The sequence below is a fragment of the Schistocerca cancellata genome, chromosome 1 (assembly GCF_023864275.1).
Source record: "Schistocerca cancellata isolate TAMUIC-IGC-003103 chromosome 1, iqSchCanc2.1, whole genome shotgun sequence".
Lineage (NCBI taxonomy): Eukaryota > Metazoa > Arthropoda > Insecta > Orthoptera > Acrididae > Schistocerca > Schistocerca cancellata.
Genome location: NC_064626.1, coordinates 806232326 through 806249132, shown reverse-complemented (window position 1 = coordinate 806249132; position 16807 = coordinate 806232326). Strand labels below are relative to the sequence as shown.

The following is a 16807-nucleotide window of genomic DNA, read 5'->3' as shown; positions in this document are numbered from 1 at the left end:
ACCTGCACATGCATGACAGTGTGCGGTCACCTGTTTTCTGCTTGTTTAGCCCAAACCACATAAAATTCTGGTTTGCTAGCTGCTTAGTTCTAATGATTCCACGTTGTCCACTGTGTATTAGTTTCAAAATATGTTGCTGTAATGGTGTGGGAATCCTGAGCCGTGTTTCTTCATTGGGAGTACGCATCAAAATTACGCTGTTCCCAAGAGAGGGACTGTTGCATTGTGCATATTGTGCATACTGTTGCATCTGAAATTGATTTCACCTTAAGAGGCCAACCCATCTGTAGTTCATCGCTCAGCAGCTCTTCTATTTGATAAGTTGTTAGTATATGAAAATAAATAATTCTGTTAAGGAGCTTTTATGGATTTATGACTTTAAATATGAAATTCCTGGAATATAAATGCAAGAACAGAAAATAAAAAAGGAGAGAAACATTATACAGGGTAATTCAAAAAGAATACCACAACTTTAAAAATGTGTATTTAATGAAAGAAACATAATATAACCTTCTGTTACACATCATTACAAAGAGTATTTAAAAAAGTTTTTTTTCACTCAAAAACAATTTCAGAGATGTTCAATATGGCCCCCTCCAGACACTCGAGCAATATCAACCCGATACTCCAACTCGTTCCACACTCTCTGTAGCATATCAGGCGTAACAGTTTGGATAGCTGCTGTTATTTCTCGTTTCAAATCATCAATGGTGGCTGGGAGAGGTGGCCGAAACACCATATCCTTAACATACCCCCATAAGAAAAAATCGCAGGCAGTAAGATCAGGGCTTCTTGGAGGCTAGTGATGAAGTGCTCTGTCACGGGCTGCCTGGCGGCCGATCCATCGCCTCGGGTAGTTGACGTTCAGGTAGTTACAGACAGATAAGTGCCAATGTGGTGGCGCTCCATCCTGCTGAAATATGAATTGTTGTGCTTCTTGTTCGAGCTGAGGGAACAGCCAATTCTCTAACATCTCCAGATACTGTAGTCCAGTTACAGTAGCACCTTCGAAGAAAAAGGGACCAAAAACTTTAATGGCTGAAATGGCACAGAAAATGTTCACCTTAGGCGAGTCACGTTCATACTCAGTTGTTTCCCGCGGATTCTCAGTGCCCCACTTCTGCCGTACTCAATAACACAAAAAGCTTTCTGTTGAGCGGTCGCCATCTTAGCATCAACTGACGCTGACGCCTAGTCAACAGCGCCTCAAGCGAACAAATGTACAACTAAATGAAACTTTATAGCTCCCTTAATTCGCCGACAGATAGTGCTTAGCTCTGCCTTTTGTCGTTGCAGAGTTTTAAATTCCTAAAGTTGTGGTATTCTTTTTGAATCGCCCTGTATGTTGCAAGCAGTGTAGCAATACTGTGTACAGCTGTGTAGAATTCCTATTAAGAGAAAAAAAAAAAAAAAAGACAAGTCAGAGTAGAAGTACATTTAACCTCCAAATAGTATAGTTTTTTTTTTTTTAAATGAATTTTGCTATGTTGTGTTTCTTTTTCACAGTAAGAGTTAATTGTGGAACAGTCCTTTTCATGCCCTACTGTAAAAATTAATTATTCATTTTTTTCAGGTGGGGAAAATAATTGGTTAATCTTCATCATTGTTTCAGGACCCTGTTACTCTTCAGGCAGCATTGCAGAATCCCAGTCTGGGACTACAGTTCATTGAAAAATCATTAATGGAAGGATATGGACTGGCACTTGTGAAAGCAAAGGAGAGGAAGACTGAGGTTATGCTAAACCGAGTATGTTTTAGTAAGAAATTATTGTAGGTCTAAAGGCAAATTACAGAGGGATTGTATACAATCTGTAGCTTTTGATTTTTGAAACTCTCATTACCTGTTTTAATATTTTGAAATTATGTGTCTCCTCAAGAATGCTGTTTTCAAATTTGGGTTTTCTTAAGTGATTTTTTTCCCCATTGTTGCCATCTTTCTTTCCGTGGTTTTGGAGGCGTTATGTTGTACATCATTATTGCTTAAAATATAATATATATATATATATATATATATATATATATATATATATATATATATATATAATAGAAGGAAACATTCCATGAAGGAAAAATATACATTAAAACAAAGATGGTGTGACTTACCAAATGAAAGTGCTGGCAGGTCGACAGACACACAAACGAACACAAACATACACACAAAATTCAAGATTTCGCAACAAACTGTTGCCTCATCAGGAAAGAGGGAAGGAGAGGGAAAGACGAAAAGATGTGGGTTTTAAGGGAGAGGGTAAGGAGTCATTCCAGTCCTGGGAGCGGAAAGACTTACCTTATGGGGAAAAAAGGACGGGTATACACTCGCGCACACACACACATATCCATCCACACATATACAGACACAAGCAGACATATTTAAAGACAAAGAGTTTGGGCAGAGATGTCAGTCGAGGCAGAAGTGCAGAGGCAAAGATGTTGTTGAATGACAGGTGAGGTATGAGTGGCGGCAACTTGAAATTAGCGGAGATTGAGGCCTGGTGGATAACGGGAAGAGAGGATATATTGAAGAACAAGTTCCCATCTCCGGAGTTCGGATAGGTTGGTGTTAGTAGGAAGTATCCAGATAACCCGGACGGTGTAACACTGCGCCAAGATGTGCTGGTCGTGCACCAAGGCATGTTTAGCCACAGGGTGATCCTCATTACCAACAAACACTGTCTGCCTGTGTCCATTCATGCGAATGGACAGTTTGTTGCTGGTCATTCCCACATAGAAGGCTTCACAGTGTAGGCAGGTCAGTTGGTAGATCACGTGGGTGCTTTCACACGTGGCTCTGTCTTTGATGGTGTACACCTTACGGGTTACAGGACTGGAATAGGTGGTGGTGGGAGGGTGCATGGGACAGGTTTTACACCGGAGGCGGTTACAAGGGTAGGAGCCAGAGGGTAGGGAAGGTGGTTTGGGGATTTCATAGGGATGTACTAAGAGGTTACGAAGGTTAGGTGGACGGCGGAAAGACACTCTTGGTGGAGTGGGGAGGATTTCATGAAGGATGGATCTCATTTCAGGGCAGGATTTGAGGAAGTCGTATCCCTGCTGGAGAGCCACATTCAGAATCTGATCCAGTCCCGGAAAGTATCCTGTCACAAGTGGGGCACTTTTGTGGTTCTTCTGTGGGAGGTTCTGGGTTTGAGAGGATGAGGAAGTTTCTCTGTTTATTTGCTTCTGTACCAGGTTGGGAGGGTAGTTGCGGGATGCGAAAGCTGTTTTCAGGTTATTGGTGTAATGCTTCAGGGATTCCGGACTGGAGCAGATTTGTTTGCCACGAAGACCTAGGCTGTAGGGAAGGGACCGTTTGATGTGGAATGGGTGGCAGCTGTCATAATGGAGGTACTGTTGCTTGTTGGTGGGTTTGATGTGGACAGACGTGTGAAGCTGGCCATTGGACAGGTGAAGGTCAACATCAAGGAAAGTGGCATGGGATTTGGAGTAGGACCAGGTGAATCTGATGGAACCAAAGGAGTTGAGGTTGGAGAGGAAATTCTGGAGTTCTTCTTCACTGTGAGTCCAGATCATGAAGATGTCATCAATAAATCTGTACCAAACTTTGGGTTGGCAGGCCTGGGTAACCAAGAAGGCTTCCTCTAAGCGACCCATGAATAGGTTGGCATACGAGGGGGCCATCCTGGTACCCATGGCTGTTCCCTTTAATTGTTGGTATGTCTGGTTTTCAAAAGTGAAGAAGTTGTGGGTCAGGATGAAGCTGACTAAGGTAATGAGGAAAGAGGTTTTAGGTAGGGTGGCAGGTGATCGGCGTGAAAGGAAGTGCTCCATCGCAGCGAGGCCCTGGACGTGCGGGATATTTGTGTATAAGGAAGTGGCATCAATGGTTACAAGGATGGTTTCTGGGGGTAACGGATTGGGTAAGGATTCCAGGCGTTCGAGAAAGTGGTTGGTGTCTTTGATGAAGGATGGGAGACTGCATGTAATGGGTTGAAGGTGTTGATCTACGTAGGGAGAGATACGTTCTGTGGGGGCTTGGTAACCAGCTACAATGGGGCGGCCGGGATGATTGGGTTTGTGAATTTTAGGAAGAAGGTAGAAGGTAGGGGTGCGGGGTGTCGGTGGAGTCAGGAGGTTGATGGAGTCAGGTGAAAGGTTTTGTAGGGGGCCTAAGGTTCTGAGGATTCCTTGAAGCTCTGCCTGGACATCAGGAATGGGATTACCTTGGCAAACTTTGTATGTGGTGTTGTCTGAAAGCTGACGCAGTCCCTCAGCCACATACTCCCGACGATCAAGTACCACGGTCGTGGAACCCTTGTCCGCCGGAAGAATGACGATGGACCGGTCAGCCTTCAGATCACGGATAGCCTGGGCTTCAGCAGTGGTGATGTTGGGAGTAGGATTAAGGTTTTTTAAGAAGGATTGAGAGGCAAGGCTGGAAGTCAGAAATTCCTGGAAGGTTTGGAGAGGGTGATTTTGAGGAAGAGGAGGTGGGTCCCGCTGTGACGGAGGACGGAACTGTTCCAGGCAAGGTTCAATTTGGATAGTGTCTTGGGGAGTTGGATCATTAGGGGTAGGATTAGGATCATTTTTCTTCGTGGCAAAGTGATACTTCCAGCAGAGAGTACGAGTGTAGGACAGTAAATCTTTGACGAGGGCTGTTTGGTTGAATCTGGGAGTGGGGCTGAAGGTGAGGCCTTTGGATAGGACAGAGGTTTCGGATTGGGAGAGAGGTTTGGAGGAAAGGTTAACTACTGAATTAGGGTGTTGTGGTGCCAGATTGTGTTGATCGGAATTTTGAGGTTTTGGAGGGAGTGGAGCTGGAAGTGGGAGATTGAGTAGATGGGAGAGACTGGGTTTGTGTGCAATGAGAGGTGGTTGAGGTTTGCTGGAAAGGTTGTGAAGGGTGAGTGAGTTGCCTTTCCGGAGGTGGGAAACCAGGAGATTGGATAGTTTTTTGAGGTGAAGGGTGGCATGTTGTTCTAATTGGCGGTTGGCCTGTAGGAGGATGCTCTGAATAGCCGGTGTGGATGTGGGAGAGGAAAGATTGAGGACTTTTATTAAGGATAGGAGTTGACGGGTGTGTTCATTGGCTGAGTTGATGTGTAGGTGAAGGATTAGGTGGGTGAGGGCAATGGATTATTCAGTTTGGAACTGGTATAGGGACTGATGGAAAGAAGGGTTGCAGCCAGAGATGGGAACTTTAAGTGTGAGGCCTTTGGGGGTTATGCCAAATGTCAGACAAGCCTGAGAAAATAAAATATGTGAGCGTAATCTGGCTAGGGTGAAGGCATGTTTGCGGAGGGAAAGTAAATAAAACTTAATGGGGTCGTTGTGGGGGTGTTGTGAGGGTGACATGGTATTAGAAGGTGGAAAGTTTAACATGAGGTTGAAATGAAAAAGAAAGATAGAAATATATGGGAAGAGATAAAGGCGAACTAGAAAGCAATTGGAGATCTGGTATGAAAAAAGGCGAAAAAGTGTTGGTTAAGTTGATCCTGTGGTGAACTTGGGTTGGTAGACAGCGATGTGCAAAAAGGTTAGGTGGTTCTGTTGCCGCTAAATCACGTTAGAAGACGGAGAAATTCGGGAAAATTTCGAGAAAATTTTGAAAAAACGTATTAAAGGAGTGGTGTTGTGGTGAAAGATTACGAAAATGGGGCTAACAATTGTAGAAATAATGACGATAAAACCTGTGGGGAGCGGCTAAAATGATCAGTGATGTGCGAAAAACGGAAGTGGAAATAAAGTTAAAGTTATTAGAACTAGCCGAAATGGTTGTTAAATACGTGAAAGCAGCTGTTATTGAACTAGAAACGGTGGATATTATAGCAGCGGTAGTGTTGAAAGCGGAAAATAAAATTTTTTGATTATGGTTGGGAAGTGGGTTACGTATTGTTGAGCATATATAGGCGGGATAAAATTGTATAGTAGATTACGGTAAAAGGGGAAGGTGAATACAAAGTGAAACTACTGGTAAAAACAGAAAGAGAAAAAAGAGAAATAGACGACAGGAAAGATTTCGAAATGCAAAGGCGACAATAACAAACGTAATTGTTGGGTTCAAATTAATGATATGGTTATAATAGAAGGAAACATTCCATGAAGGAAAAATATACATTAAAACAAAGATGGTGTGACTTACCAAATGAAAGTGCTGGCAGGTCGACAGACACACAAACGAACACAAACATGCACACAAAATTCAAGCTTTCGCAACAAACTGTTGCCTCATCAGGAAAGAGGGAAGGAGAGGGAAAGACGAAAAGATGTGGGTTTTAAGGGAGAGGGTATATATAAAAACAAAGATGATGTGACTTACCAAGTGAAAGTGCTGGCAGGTCGACAGACACACGAACGAACACAAACATACACACAAAATTCAAGCTTTCGCAACAAACTGTTGCCTCATCAGGAAAGAGGGAAGGAGAGGGAAAGACGAAAGGATGTGGGTTTTAAGGGAGAGGGTAAGGAGTCATTCCAGTCCTGGGAGCGGAAAGACTTACCTTAGGGGGAAAAAAAGACGGGTACACACTCGCACACACACACATCCATCCACACATATACAGACACAAGCAGACATATTTAAAGACAAAGAGTTTGGGCAGAGATGTCAGTCGAGGCAGAAGTGCAGAGGCAAAGATGTTGTTGAATGACAGGTGAGGTATGAGTGGCGGCAACTTGAAATTAGCGGAGATTGAGGCCTGGTGGATAACGGGAAGAGAGGATATATTGAAGAGCAAGTTCCCATCTCCGGAGTTCGGATAGGTTGGTGTTAGTAGGAAGTATCCAGATAACCCGGACGGTGTAACACTACGCCAAGATGTGCTGGTCGTGCACCAAGGCATGTTTAGCCACAGGGTGATCCTCATTACCAACAAACACTGTCTGCCTGTGTCCATTCATGCGAACGGACAGTTTGTTGCTGGTCATTCCCACATAGAATGCATCACAGTGTAGGCAGGTCAGTTGGTAGATCACGTGGGTGCTTTCACACGTGGCTCTGCCTTTGATTGTGTACACCTTCCGGGTTGCAGGACTGGAGTAGGTGGTGGTGGGAGGGTGCATGGGACAGGTTTTACACCATGGGCGGTTACAAGGGTAGGAGCCAGAGGGTAGGGAAGGTGGTTTGGGGATTTCATAGGGATGAACTAAGAGGTTACAAAGGTTAGGTGGACGGCGGAAAGACACTCTTGGTGGAGTGGGGAGGATTTCATGAAGGATGGATCTCATTTCAGGGCAGGATTTGAGGAAGTATATATATAAAATAACAAAGATGATGTGACTCACCAAACGAAAGCGCTGGCACGTCGATAGACACACAAACACACACACAAAATTCTAGCTTTCGCAACCAACGGTTGCCTCGTCAGGAAAGAGAGAAGGAGACGGCAAGACAAAAGGATTTGGGTTTTAAGGGAGAGGGTAAGGAGTCATTCCAATCCCGGGAGCGGAAAGACTTACCTTAGGGGGAAAAAGGACGGGTATACACTCGCGCGCGCGCGCTCGCACACACACACACACACACACACACACACACACACACACACATCCATCCACACATATACAGACACAAGCAGACATTTACAGAGGCAAAGAGTTTTCCCACGTGGAATGTTTCCCTCTATTATATATATATATATATAGACACACACACACACAAAGATGATGAGACTTACCAAACATCCTTTCGTCTTTCTCTCTCCTTCCCTCTTTCCTGACGAAGCAACCGTTTGTTGCGACGAAAGCTTGAATTTTGTGTGTATGTTTGTGTTTGTTTGTGTGTCTATCGACCTGCCAGCACTTTTGTTTGGTAAGTCTCATCATCTTTGTTTTTAGATATATTTTTCCCACGTGGAATGTTTCCCTCTATTATATGGTGTTTTATAGAAGTTTTCTAACTTCTTACATTCAATATATAGAATTGTTGTGACATCCTTAACATTAATGGCATATTCTTAACAACTTTTCCATTATTTATGCTGAAGATTCACATCAACTCGGACTGAAATATTTATTATATCCATACATGCCACCAGTTGAAGTCGTCAGAACTAAAAAATAGTCAGCACGCTGTTTGCACAAATATAAGAAATAAATTAACTATATTCTTCCAGTGGCCGTCTGGTGTGACCGAGCAGTTGTAGATGCTTCCGTCTGGACCGTAGCGGTCGCAGGTTCGAATCCTGCCTCGGGCATGGAAGTGTGTAATGTCCTTAGTTTAGTTAGGTTTAAGTAGTGCTTAGTTCTAGTGGACTGATGACCTCAGATGTTAAGTCCCATAGTGCTCAGAGCCATTATATTCTTCCAGTTTGGTAGGGATGTTACAGTGACCAGTGCACAATGCTACAGGAAATGCATGATTGAAAGAAAGTGTGTGGGAGTTTTTGCCAACTACAAATACAAAACTGATCAAGCATAGTGCCCAGTAGGATTTACTTGTCTTTTCCCTAGTGATTTTAGTTTCCCTTAAGTATTTTCTCCATTGTGTCAAATACATTTTTATCAAAATTTGTCTTAACATTGGGTGTTTATCAAAAATAGGCTTAACGACATAGAACCTGACGTGTTCTTTTATCGTTACACGTAGAGTGCAAATCTGAGAGAATATTCATTTCTGAGCTGACATGTTGTTTTAACCTGGAACTGCCCTTTCATTCTTTATCAATTAAGTATACATAGATAAACAATAAAATGAAGAATGGAAAATCCAGGAAGGAATGTAACAATATAATGAAAAGGATAGTTGCTACTCACCATACAGTGGAGATGATGATTCGCAGAAAGGCACAATAGAAAGACTGCCAGAAAGTTAGCTTTTGGCCAATGTCTTTGTCAAAAATAGACAACACACACACACACAAACTCACTCACTCTCACACTAATGCAAGCGCAAACACAAACATGCCCACCCTCTTCACTTCAGAGTAACGTTGCACCTAACAACCTCAGTTATTTGTTGGATATATTCCAGTCTCTGCCTTTCCTTGCAGTTTTTGCTCTCTATACAGATCCACCGAGTACCATGGAAGTTATTCCTTGTTGTCTTAAAACATGTCCTATCATCTGTATCTACATCTGTACTCATCAATTCGCTATATAATATGGTGCAGAAGGTACTCTGGGTACCACTGTCACTTCCCCTTTTCTTGTTCCAGTTACAAATGGTTTGTAGGAAGAACTGTTGCTGGTCACTGTCTACTGTTTCCATCTCATGGACAAATAGATCAGGCTGGCTTTGTTTCCAGAACCCATGTTGATTCTAATAGAGGAGATTTTCGGTCTTCAGAAAGGTCATAAAACAGAAGTATAAAATATTTCCACAATGCGACAACAGACCAACATTTGAGATATAGGCCAATACTTTTGTGCTTCTGTTCGAGAACCCTGAGAAGAGGGATGGCCTGTACATTTTTTTCAATCGTAAGGTACACTTTCTCCTGCAGCAACCTACAGTTCACTGCCACTAGAGGAGGAATAGGTTTGTTTGCATTCTATATGTAGAATTGTATTGGTGTCCAGTCAGATCCAGTGGCATTTCCTCTGTTATACATGTACATCTACATGGATACTGTGAAATTCACTGTTAAGTACCTGGCAGAGGGCTCATCAAACCACTTTCAAGTTATTTCTCCACTGTTCTACTCTCAAACAGTGCGTGGCGAAAATAAACACTTAAATATGTCTGTGCCAATTCTGATTTCTCTTATTTTCTGATGATAATATCTCCCCAAATTGTTGGGCACCAACAAAATATTTTCACACTCCAAGGAGGAAGTTGCTGATTGAAATGTCATGAGAAGGTCCTGCTGCAACAAAAAGTGCCTTTTTATTTTAAATGATTGCCACTTCATTTTGTGTCCCACACCTGTGGCATTGTCTCTCCTATTTTGTGATAGTACAAAATGAGCTACTCTTCTTTGGACTTTTTGCTGTGTCTTCCGTCAATCCCATCTGATGCAGATCACATACCACACAACAATAGTCCAGAAAAGGACAGACAAGCATAGTGTAAGCAGTCTCTTTAGTAGACCTGCTGCATTTTCTAAGTGCTCTGCCAGTAGATCACTGTCTTTGATTTGCTTTCCTCACAACATTATCTGTTTCTATATGATCCTTCCAATTTAAGTTATTTGTAATTTTAGTCCACAGATATTTAGTTGAATTTACCGACTTCAGATTTATGGATTTATTATGTAACCAAAATTTAGCAGATTCCTTTTAGTACTCATGTGGATGACTTCTCACTTTTCATTATTTAGAATCAATTGCCACTTTTTGCATCGTACATATATATTATCTAAATCCTTTTGCGACTTGTTTTGGTCATCTGATGGCTTTAGTATACGGTAAATGACATAATCACCTGCAAACAATCTAAGAAGGCTGCTCAGATCGTCTCCTGAACAATTTATGTAGATCAGGAACAGCACAGGATCAATGACACTTCTTTGGGGAACATCAGATATCACTTCTGATTTACTTGAGAACTTTCCCTCAAGTTGCTAGTAACTGTGACCTTTCTGACAGGAAATCACAAATCCAGTCACACAACTGAAACAATACTCCAAGGGCATGCAGTTTGATTAGAAGTTGTGTGTGAGGAAAATCTAAAAATATGGACTCAATTTACTATATCCTGTCAATAGCAGTCATTACTTTGTGAGAATAAAGAGCTAGTTATGTTTCATAAAAACAATATGTTCTGAATCCCTGTTGGTTATTTGTAAATAAATCATTTTCAAGGTAATTCATAATATTTGAGCACACCATATTCTCTAAAATCCTATTGCAAATTGGCATTAGTGATATGCTTCTGTAATTCAGCATATTATTCATCTTTCCTTTCTTGGCCATTAGTGTGACTCTTTGCAACTTTCTAGTCTTTAGGTATGGATATTTCGATGAGCAATTTCAGTTGCTTTTCTGACCTACAGTCATTCATTTCAATATCTGTGATTTTGACTTTTGTGTGGTGGTTTAAAGGAGGAATTACTGTGTGATCTTCCTCAGTGAAACAGATTTGGAAAATTGTGTGTAGTATTTTGCCCCTCTCTGGTTTATCCTCTGTTTCGATGCCATTATAGTCACAGGGTCTCAGGACAGATGCATTTCATCCATTTACTGATTTAATGTAAGACCAAACTTAGTACGATTTTACTTTCAAATTTATTGAATGCTTCATGCATGGCTTTCCTTACTCTAATTTTGACTTCATTCTGTTGTCCACCCCTGCTCTTGCCCCTCTCCCCATGAGGCTTTGGCTATGTTTAAATTAGTAGTGAAGCTTTCTTTGCTGTTGTAGCAGCTTTCTAACATGGCTGTCGAATGACAGTGGGCCTTTCCCATTCCTCACAAACTTTTTTGGCACATAGCTGTCTAAAGTGCAGTGTACAGTTCTCTTAAACTCGGTCCATTGATGCTCAACATTGTCAGTGCTGAAGGTGAAATTTTCATATGTACTGCTCAGGTAATCTGAAATCTGTTTCTTGTCACTCTTGATAATCAGAGATATCTTCCTCCATTTTATATAATCCTATTTACAACCATATTCGGCGATGGCATAATGCTCTAATGATCAGTGTTTCCTTGTTTCACACTAACGTAGTCAAAACGTTTGACCTGTTTGTGACCAAGAGATCTAGTATGTTGCTTTCATGACTTGGTTCTCTGGTTAGCTACTCGGGGTAATTTTTGATAATGAATTTAGAATAATTTGACACGATTCCATGTCTTTACTACTTGTGTTAATCATTTGAGTCTCCCAGTCAATAGCTGGTAAGTTGAAATCTCCACCTGATATTAGAACATGACCAGGAATTTATGCAAAATATTCTCACAGTTTCTTCTCATATGTTCTGCCAATACTACTCCTGAGGCAGATGGTCAATAAGTGCATCTCATGGCCATGTTTGATCCATGTTTAACACTTACCTCCAACCAAATTATTTCATAGTCAGAATCTGTACTATGCTTAACAGATATTATCATATTTTTTATGTCTATAAACATGCCTCCAACATCAGTGTTTAGTCTGTGTCTGTGATGTAAGTTCCAATCAGAATTTACAGTTTCATAATTACTAACATCTGATTTCATCCAAGTTTCCACCCCTAGTACCAAGTGGGTATTTTTACCATTTATTAAGTTGAGACTAGTTCTGGGACCTTGTCATAGATATTCCTGCATTTAATTAATACTATATTAACATTTTCTTTCCTTAATCTGCCATGATAAATGCTATTGTCTTTAATTAATTGGGGCTACTATTCTGAAATCGGAACATACTTTATTGGACCTATGGAGGGATTTCTCTATACTAAAAAATCCACATCTGCATGCCACAAGTACTCTGCCGCCCTAGTAGCTGCTTCCTGCAAGTAGTGCATGCCAAACCTATTAAGGACTCCTCTAATTCTCCACCTGATAGTAAAAGAAAAAAAAATCCGCATCAAGGCTCACAGAATGTCTGATCCTCTGGTTTAAGCCTAGCATTTGGCTCCAAACCAGAGGACTGTAATTGGATTTGGGGACAATGCAGCAGAATACTAGCTCTACTTCCACTCCACGAGCATGACTAACCATCTTATCTAATGCGGTGAGCAGCCTGTAGGAACCAAGGATGGGCTGTGACACCCCAGGCGGCAGGCATCATTCATTCCGAAATGAGCTAAGATCTGCAGAAGGGTGCACCCAGTGCACTCAGTCGCTGCTGGCAGAGCTGCCTCCACATCTTGTCCATGACCCTCAAGCAAGCTAACACAGTGGACTCCTTTTGCAACCTGTCTGCTATTTCCCTAAGGGGCTCCATTACCCACCAAATTTTGGCACTCTGTGACAAACAATCCCACCCTTTGCAATTGTTTGAACATTCAGGCATATTGGCCGCCAGTTCCAACAGTCAAGGCATCCTATTCTGGCTCAGCTTCACTTTCAGCACTGGGCAATACCTCAAACTTCTTTTTAAGGTGTAGGGAGACAGCCATATGCACAGTATCACTTTCTCCTTTGGCCCAGTGGTTCACGACCCCACCACTGTTCACCATTCACTGTCAGGTTAGTGTTGACTGTCGAGGAACTGTGAATAGCTGACCACACACAAGCATATTTTAGTGGCGTGCCACATATGTTTACAGCGGATTATTAAACATTGCAGTCACTGCCTGTGCATTGTTTGACACTTGACCTTCTGACCGTTATCTGCAGCTCTTGGAACAGGCAGTCCCATCTCTTAGCAGGTACACAGATGTATGGATTTCTGTGATGGGTCAGGAAGTCCATGAATTTTTTGGCAAACCAGTGTCTGAAGTGCTACTCTGGCAGGACGGTACATTCACATTGGCCACTCAGTAATAAAAAATTTTAAAAATTAAAAAAAAAATTGACTTTTATATTAATTACAGCTTTATAAGTCACCTACATGATGAAGTGCCTATCATTTTGTTGATGATAATAGTTATTGTGATATTTAACACATAAGTAACACACTATATGAAATTCAGATGTGTTGCGATGGAAGATGGGGTCAATATGGATTTGTGTTTGGTATGTATTGGGCCATACATTGCAGTGTATGAAATTAGCAAACTTATTGAATTTTTCTTTAAATTTGGGAAGACATAAAAACCTAATTCTAATCTTGAGAAAATGAATTCTATGTAGTGTGTTCTTTTCTGCTTGTGCATACTTGAGAATGAAATATTCACAACATCCCTAATAGTTCATAAACAGTTTGAGATATCGAAATGACATTTTGACAAATAATAGCATGCAAAGAGGAGAGTGTTTCGACAAACAGTAAAATGTGGAACTTTCTTATCTATGGTGGAATATGAGTAAATGTTGACTATTCCAGTGGAATGGTGTAATTTTTGGAGAGTCATCAGTTCATGGTGAAGCGAGAATTAGCGTGGATTTGCAATAAGATAAGTGTAGGAATTACATTTTTATTTTTACAACAAGACTGTGCTTTTTCATAAGGTTTTGACCTGATTTGCGCTCAGTTCCTTGTTTAATAAACCACTGTTTCAGGATTCTGTCACAGTTGCAAGAGAAATGTAGGTGATACAAGAAATGTTTCATGGGTGAATGAATGGTTTTCAGTTGATAGCAAGTGAAACTTGCTACAAGTATAATGAAGGGGGTGCACCAATGACCACATTGTGAAAATTGACACAAACAAAAATGCAAAAAATATGGCGCTCAAAGAGCTTATTGAAACATTTATAGACAGTATTCAAACTGTGGGCCAAAGTGTTATAAAAACCAACAACAGAGCTAAAAGGGGGAATACCTCAAAAATGTACAAGGCAGACAGTGTTTCCCGATATGAGCGAAAATTGGATATAATGCATTGCAACAAACCTAAACATCTTTTGTGACGAACTGTTTCTGGATGTAGAAAGCAAGCCAAATTGTAAATACCTTTCATTGCAGACCACTGATGATGCTTTATTTCACTTAAACAAAACACATTTGGTGGCAAAAGAACACATTTTGTCATAGTTGCAAACATGAATTTAAAATACCTTCAGTAATTTCAGAAATAATCTTGGAAAGGTGTAGGCCTCTTGAAAGAAGTGTAAAAGGGAGGGATGAGCTGTGTGAACCAACACTATGGTGAGCACCAATAAAAAATTGTGTGTACCATGTTCATTATTGTAGATTATTTACCATAACTGTGTAGTTGTCCATTATTTTACAGGTTTTAGGAATTGCTGTACTTTACAAAGGATCAAGAATTCCCTCTTCCTACCGTATTGAATCTCAATGATTCTGTGAGGAATGTTTTGGATTCTGAATCAGATTTGTATACTCTATCTAAATCAAATACTCTATCTCCCCCCATGAACCATGGACCTTGCCGCTGGTGGGGAGGCTTGCGTGCCTCAGCGATACAGATGGCCGTACCGTAGGTGCAACCACAACGGAGGGGTATCTGTTGAGAGGCCAGACAAACATGTGGTTCCTGAAGAGGGGCAGCAGCCTTTTCAGTAGTTGCAGGGGCAACAGTCTGGATGATTGACTGATCTGGCCTTGTAACATTAACCAAAACGGCCTTGCTGTGCTGGTACTGCGAACGGCTGAAAGCAAGGGGAAACTACGGCCGTAATTTTTCCCGAGGACATGCAGCTCTACTGTATGATTAAATGATGATGGCGTCCTCTTGGGTAAAATATTCCGGAGGTAAAATAGTCCCCCATTCGGATCTCCGGGCGGGGACTACTCAGGAGGACGTCGTTATCAGGTTTACTATCTTATATATATATATATAAAAAAAAAAAAAAAAAAAAAAAAGTTGTATACCTGGAAGAATCCTGGAGATACTAAAAGGTATCAGATAGATTATATAATGGTAAGACAGAGATTTAGGAACCAGGTTTTAAATTGTAAGACATTTCCAGGGGCAGATGTGGATTCTGACCACAATCTATTGGTTATGAACTGCAGATTGAAACTGAAGAAACTGCAAAAAGGTGGGAATTTAAGGAGATGGGACCTGGATAAACTAAAAGAACCAGAGGTTGTAGAGAGTTTCAGGGAGAGCATAAGGGAACAATTGACAGGAATGAGGGAAAGAAATACAGTAGATGAAGAATGGGTAGCTCTGAGGGATGAAGTAGTGAAGGCAGCAGAGGATCAAGTAGGTAAAAAGACGAGGGCTAATAGAAATCCTTGGGTAACAGAAGAAATATTGAATTTAATCGATGAAAGGAGAAAATATAAAAATGCAATAAATGAAGCAGGCAAAAAGGAATACAAACGTCTCAAAAATGATATTGACAGGAAGTGCAAAATGGCTAAGCAGGGATGGCTAGAGGACAAATGTAACGATGTAGAGGCTTGTCTCACTAGGGGTAAGATAGATACTGCCTACAGGAAAATTAAAGAGACCTTTGGAGAGAAGAGAACCACTTGTATGAATATCAAGAGCTCAGATGGCAACCCAGTTCTAAGCAAAGAAGGGAAGGCAGAAAGGTGGAAGGAGTATATTGAGGGTTTGTACAAGGGCGATGTACTTGAGGACAATATTATGGAAATGGAAGAGGATGTAGATGAAGACGAAATGGGAGATAAGATACTGCGTGAAGAGTTTGACGGAGCACTGAAAGACCTGAGTCGAAACAAGGCCCCGGGAGTAGACAACATTCCATTTGAACTACTGATGGCCTCGGGAGAGCCAGTCATGACAAAACTCTACCATCTGGTGAGCACGATGTATGAGACAGGCGAAATACCCTCAGACTTCAAAAAGAATATAATAATTCCAATCCCAAAGAAAGCAGGTGTTGACAGATGTGAAAATTACCGAACTATCAGTTTAATAAGTCACAGCTGCAAAATACTAACGCGATTTCTTTACAGACGAATAGAAAAACTGGTAGAAGCCGACCTCGGGGAAGATCAGTTTGGATTCCGTAGAAATGTTGGAACACGTGAGGCAATACTGACCTTACGACTTATCTTAGAAGAAAGATTAAGAAAAGGCAAACCTACGTTTCTAGCATTTGTAGACTTAGAGAAAGCTTTTGACAATGTTGACTGGAAGACTCTCTTTCAAATTCTGAAGGTGTCAGGGGTAAAATACAGGGAGCGAAAGGCTATTTACAGTTTGTACAGAAACCAGATGGCAGTGATAAGAGTCGAGGGGCATGAAAGGGAAGCAGTGGTTGGGAAAGGAGTAAGACAGGGTTGTAGCCTCTCCCCGATGTTATTCAATCTGTATATTGAGCAAGCAGTAAAGGAAACAAAAGAAAAATTCGGAGTAGGTATTAAAATTCATGGAGAAGAAGTAAAAACTTTGAGGTTCGCCGATGACATTGTAATTCTGTCAGAGACAGCAAAGGAC

The 16807-nt window shown here is 41.2% G+C and overlaps 1 protein-coding gene across 2 annotated transcripts in view; it reads left to right on the top strand.

Moving 5' to 3' along the window:
• LOC126188008 (ras GTPase-activating-like protein IQGAP1) overlaps positions 1-16807 on the top strand; it is a 334889-nt gene that overhangs the window by 74412 nt on the left and 243670 nt on the right. For both annotated transcript variants that reach the window (XM_049929428.1, XM_049929435.1), the window contains exon 6: positions 1613-1747. In XM_049929428.1, the coding sequence (XP_049785385.1) occupies positions 1613-1747 (135 nt within the window). The remainder of the gene's footprint in view (positions 1-1612; positions 1748-16807) is intronic.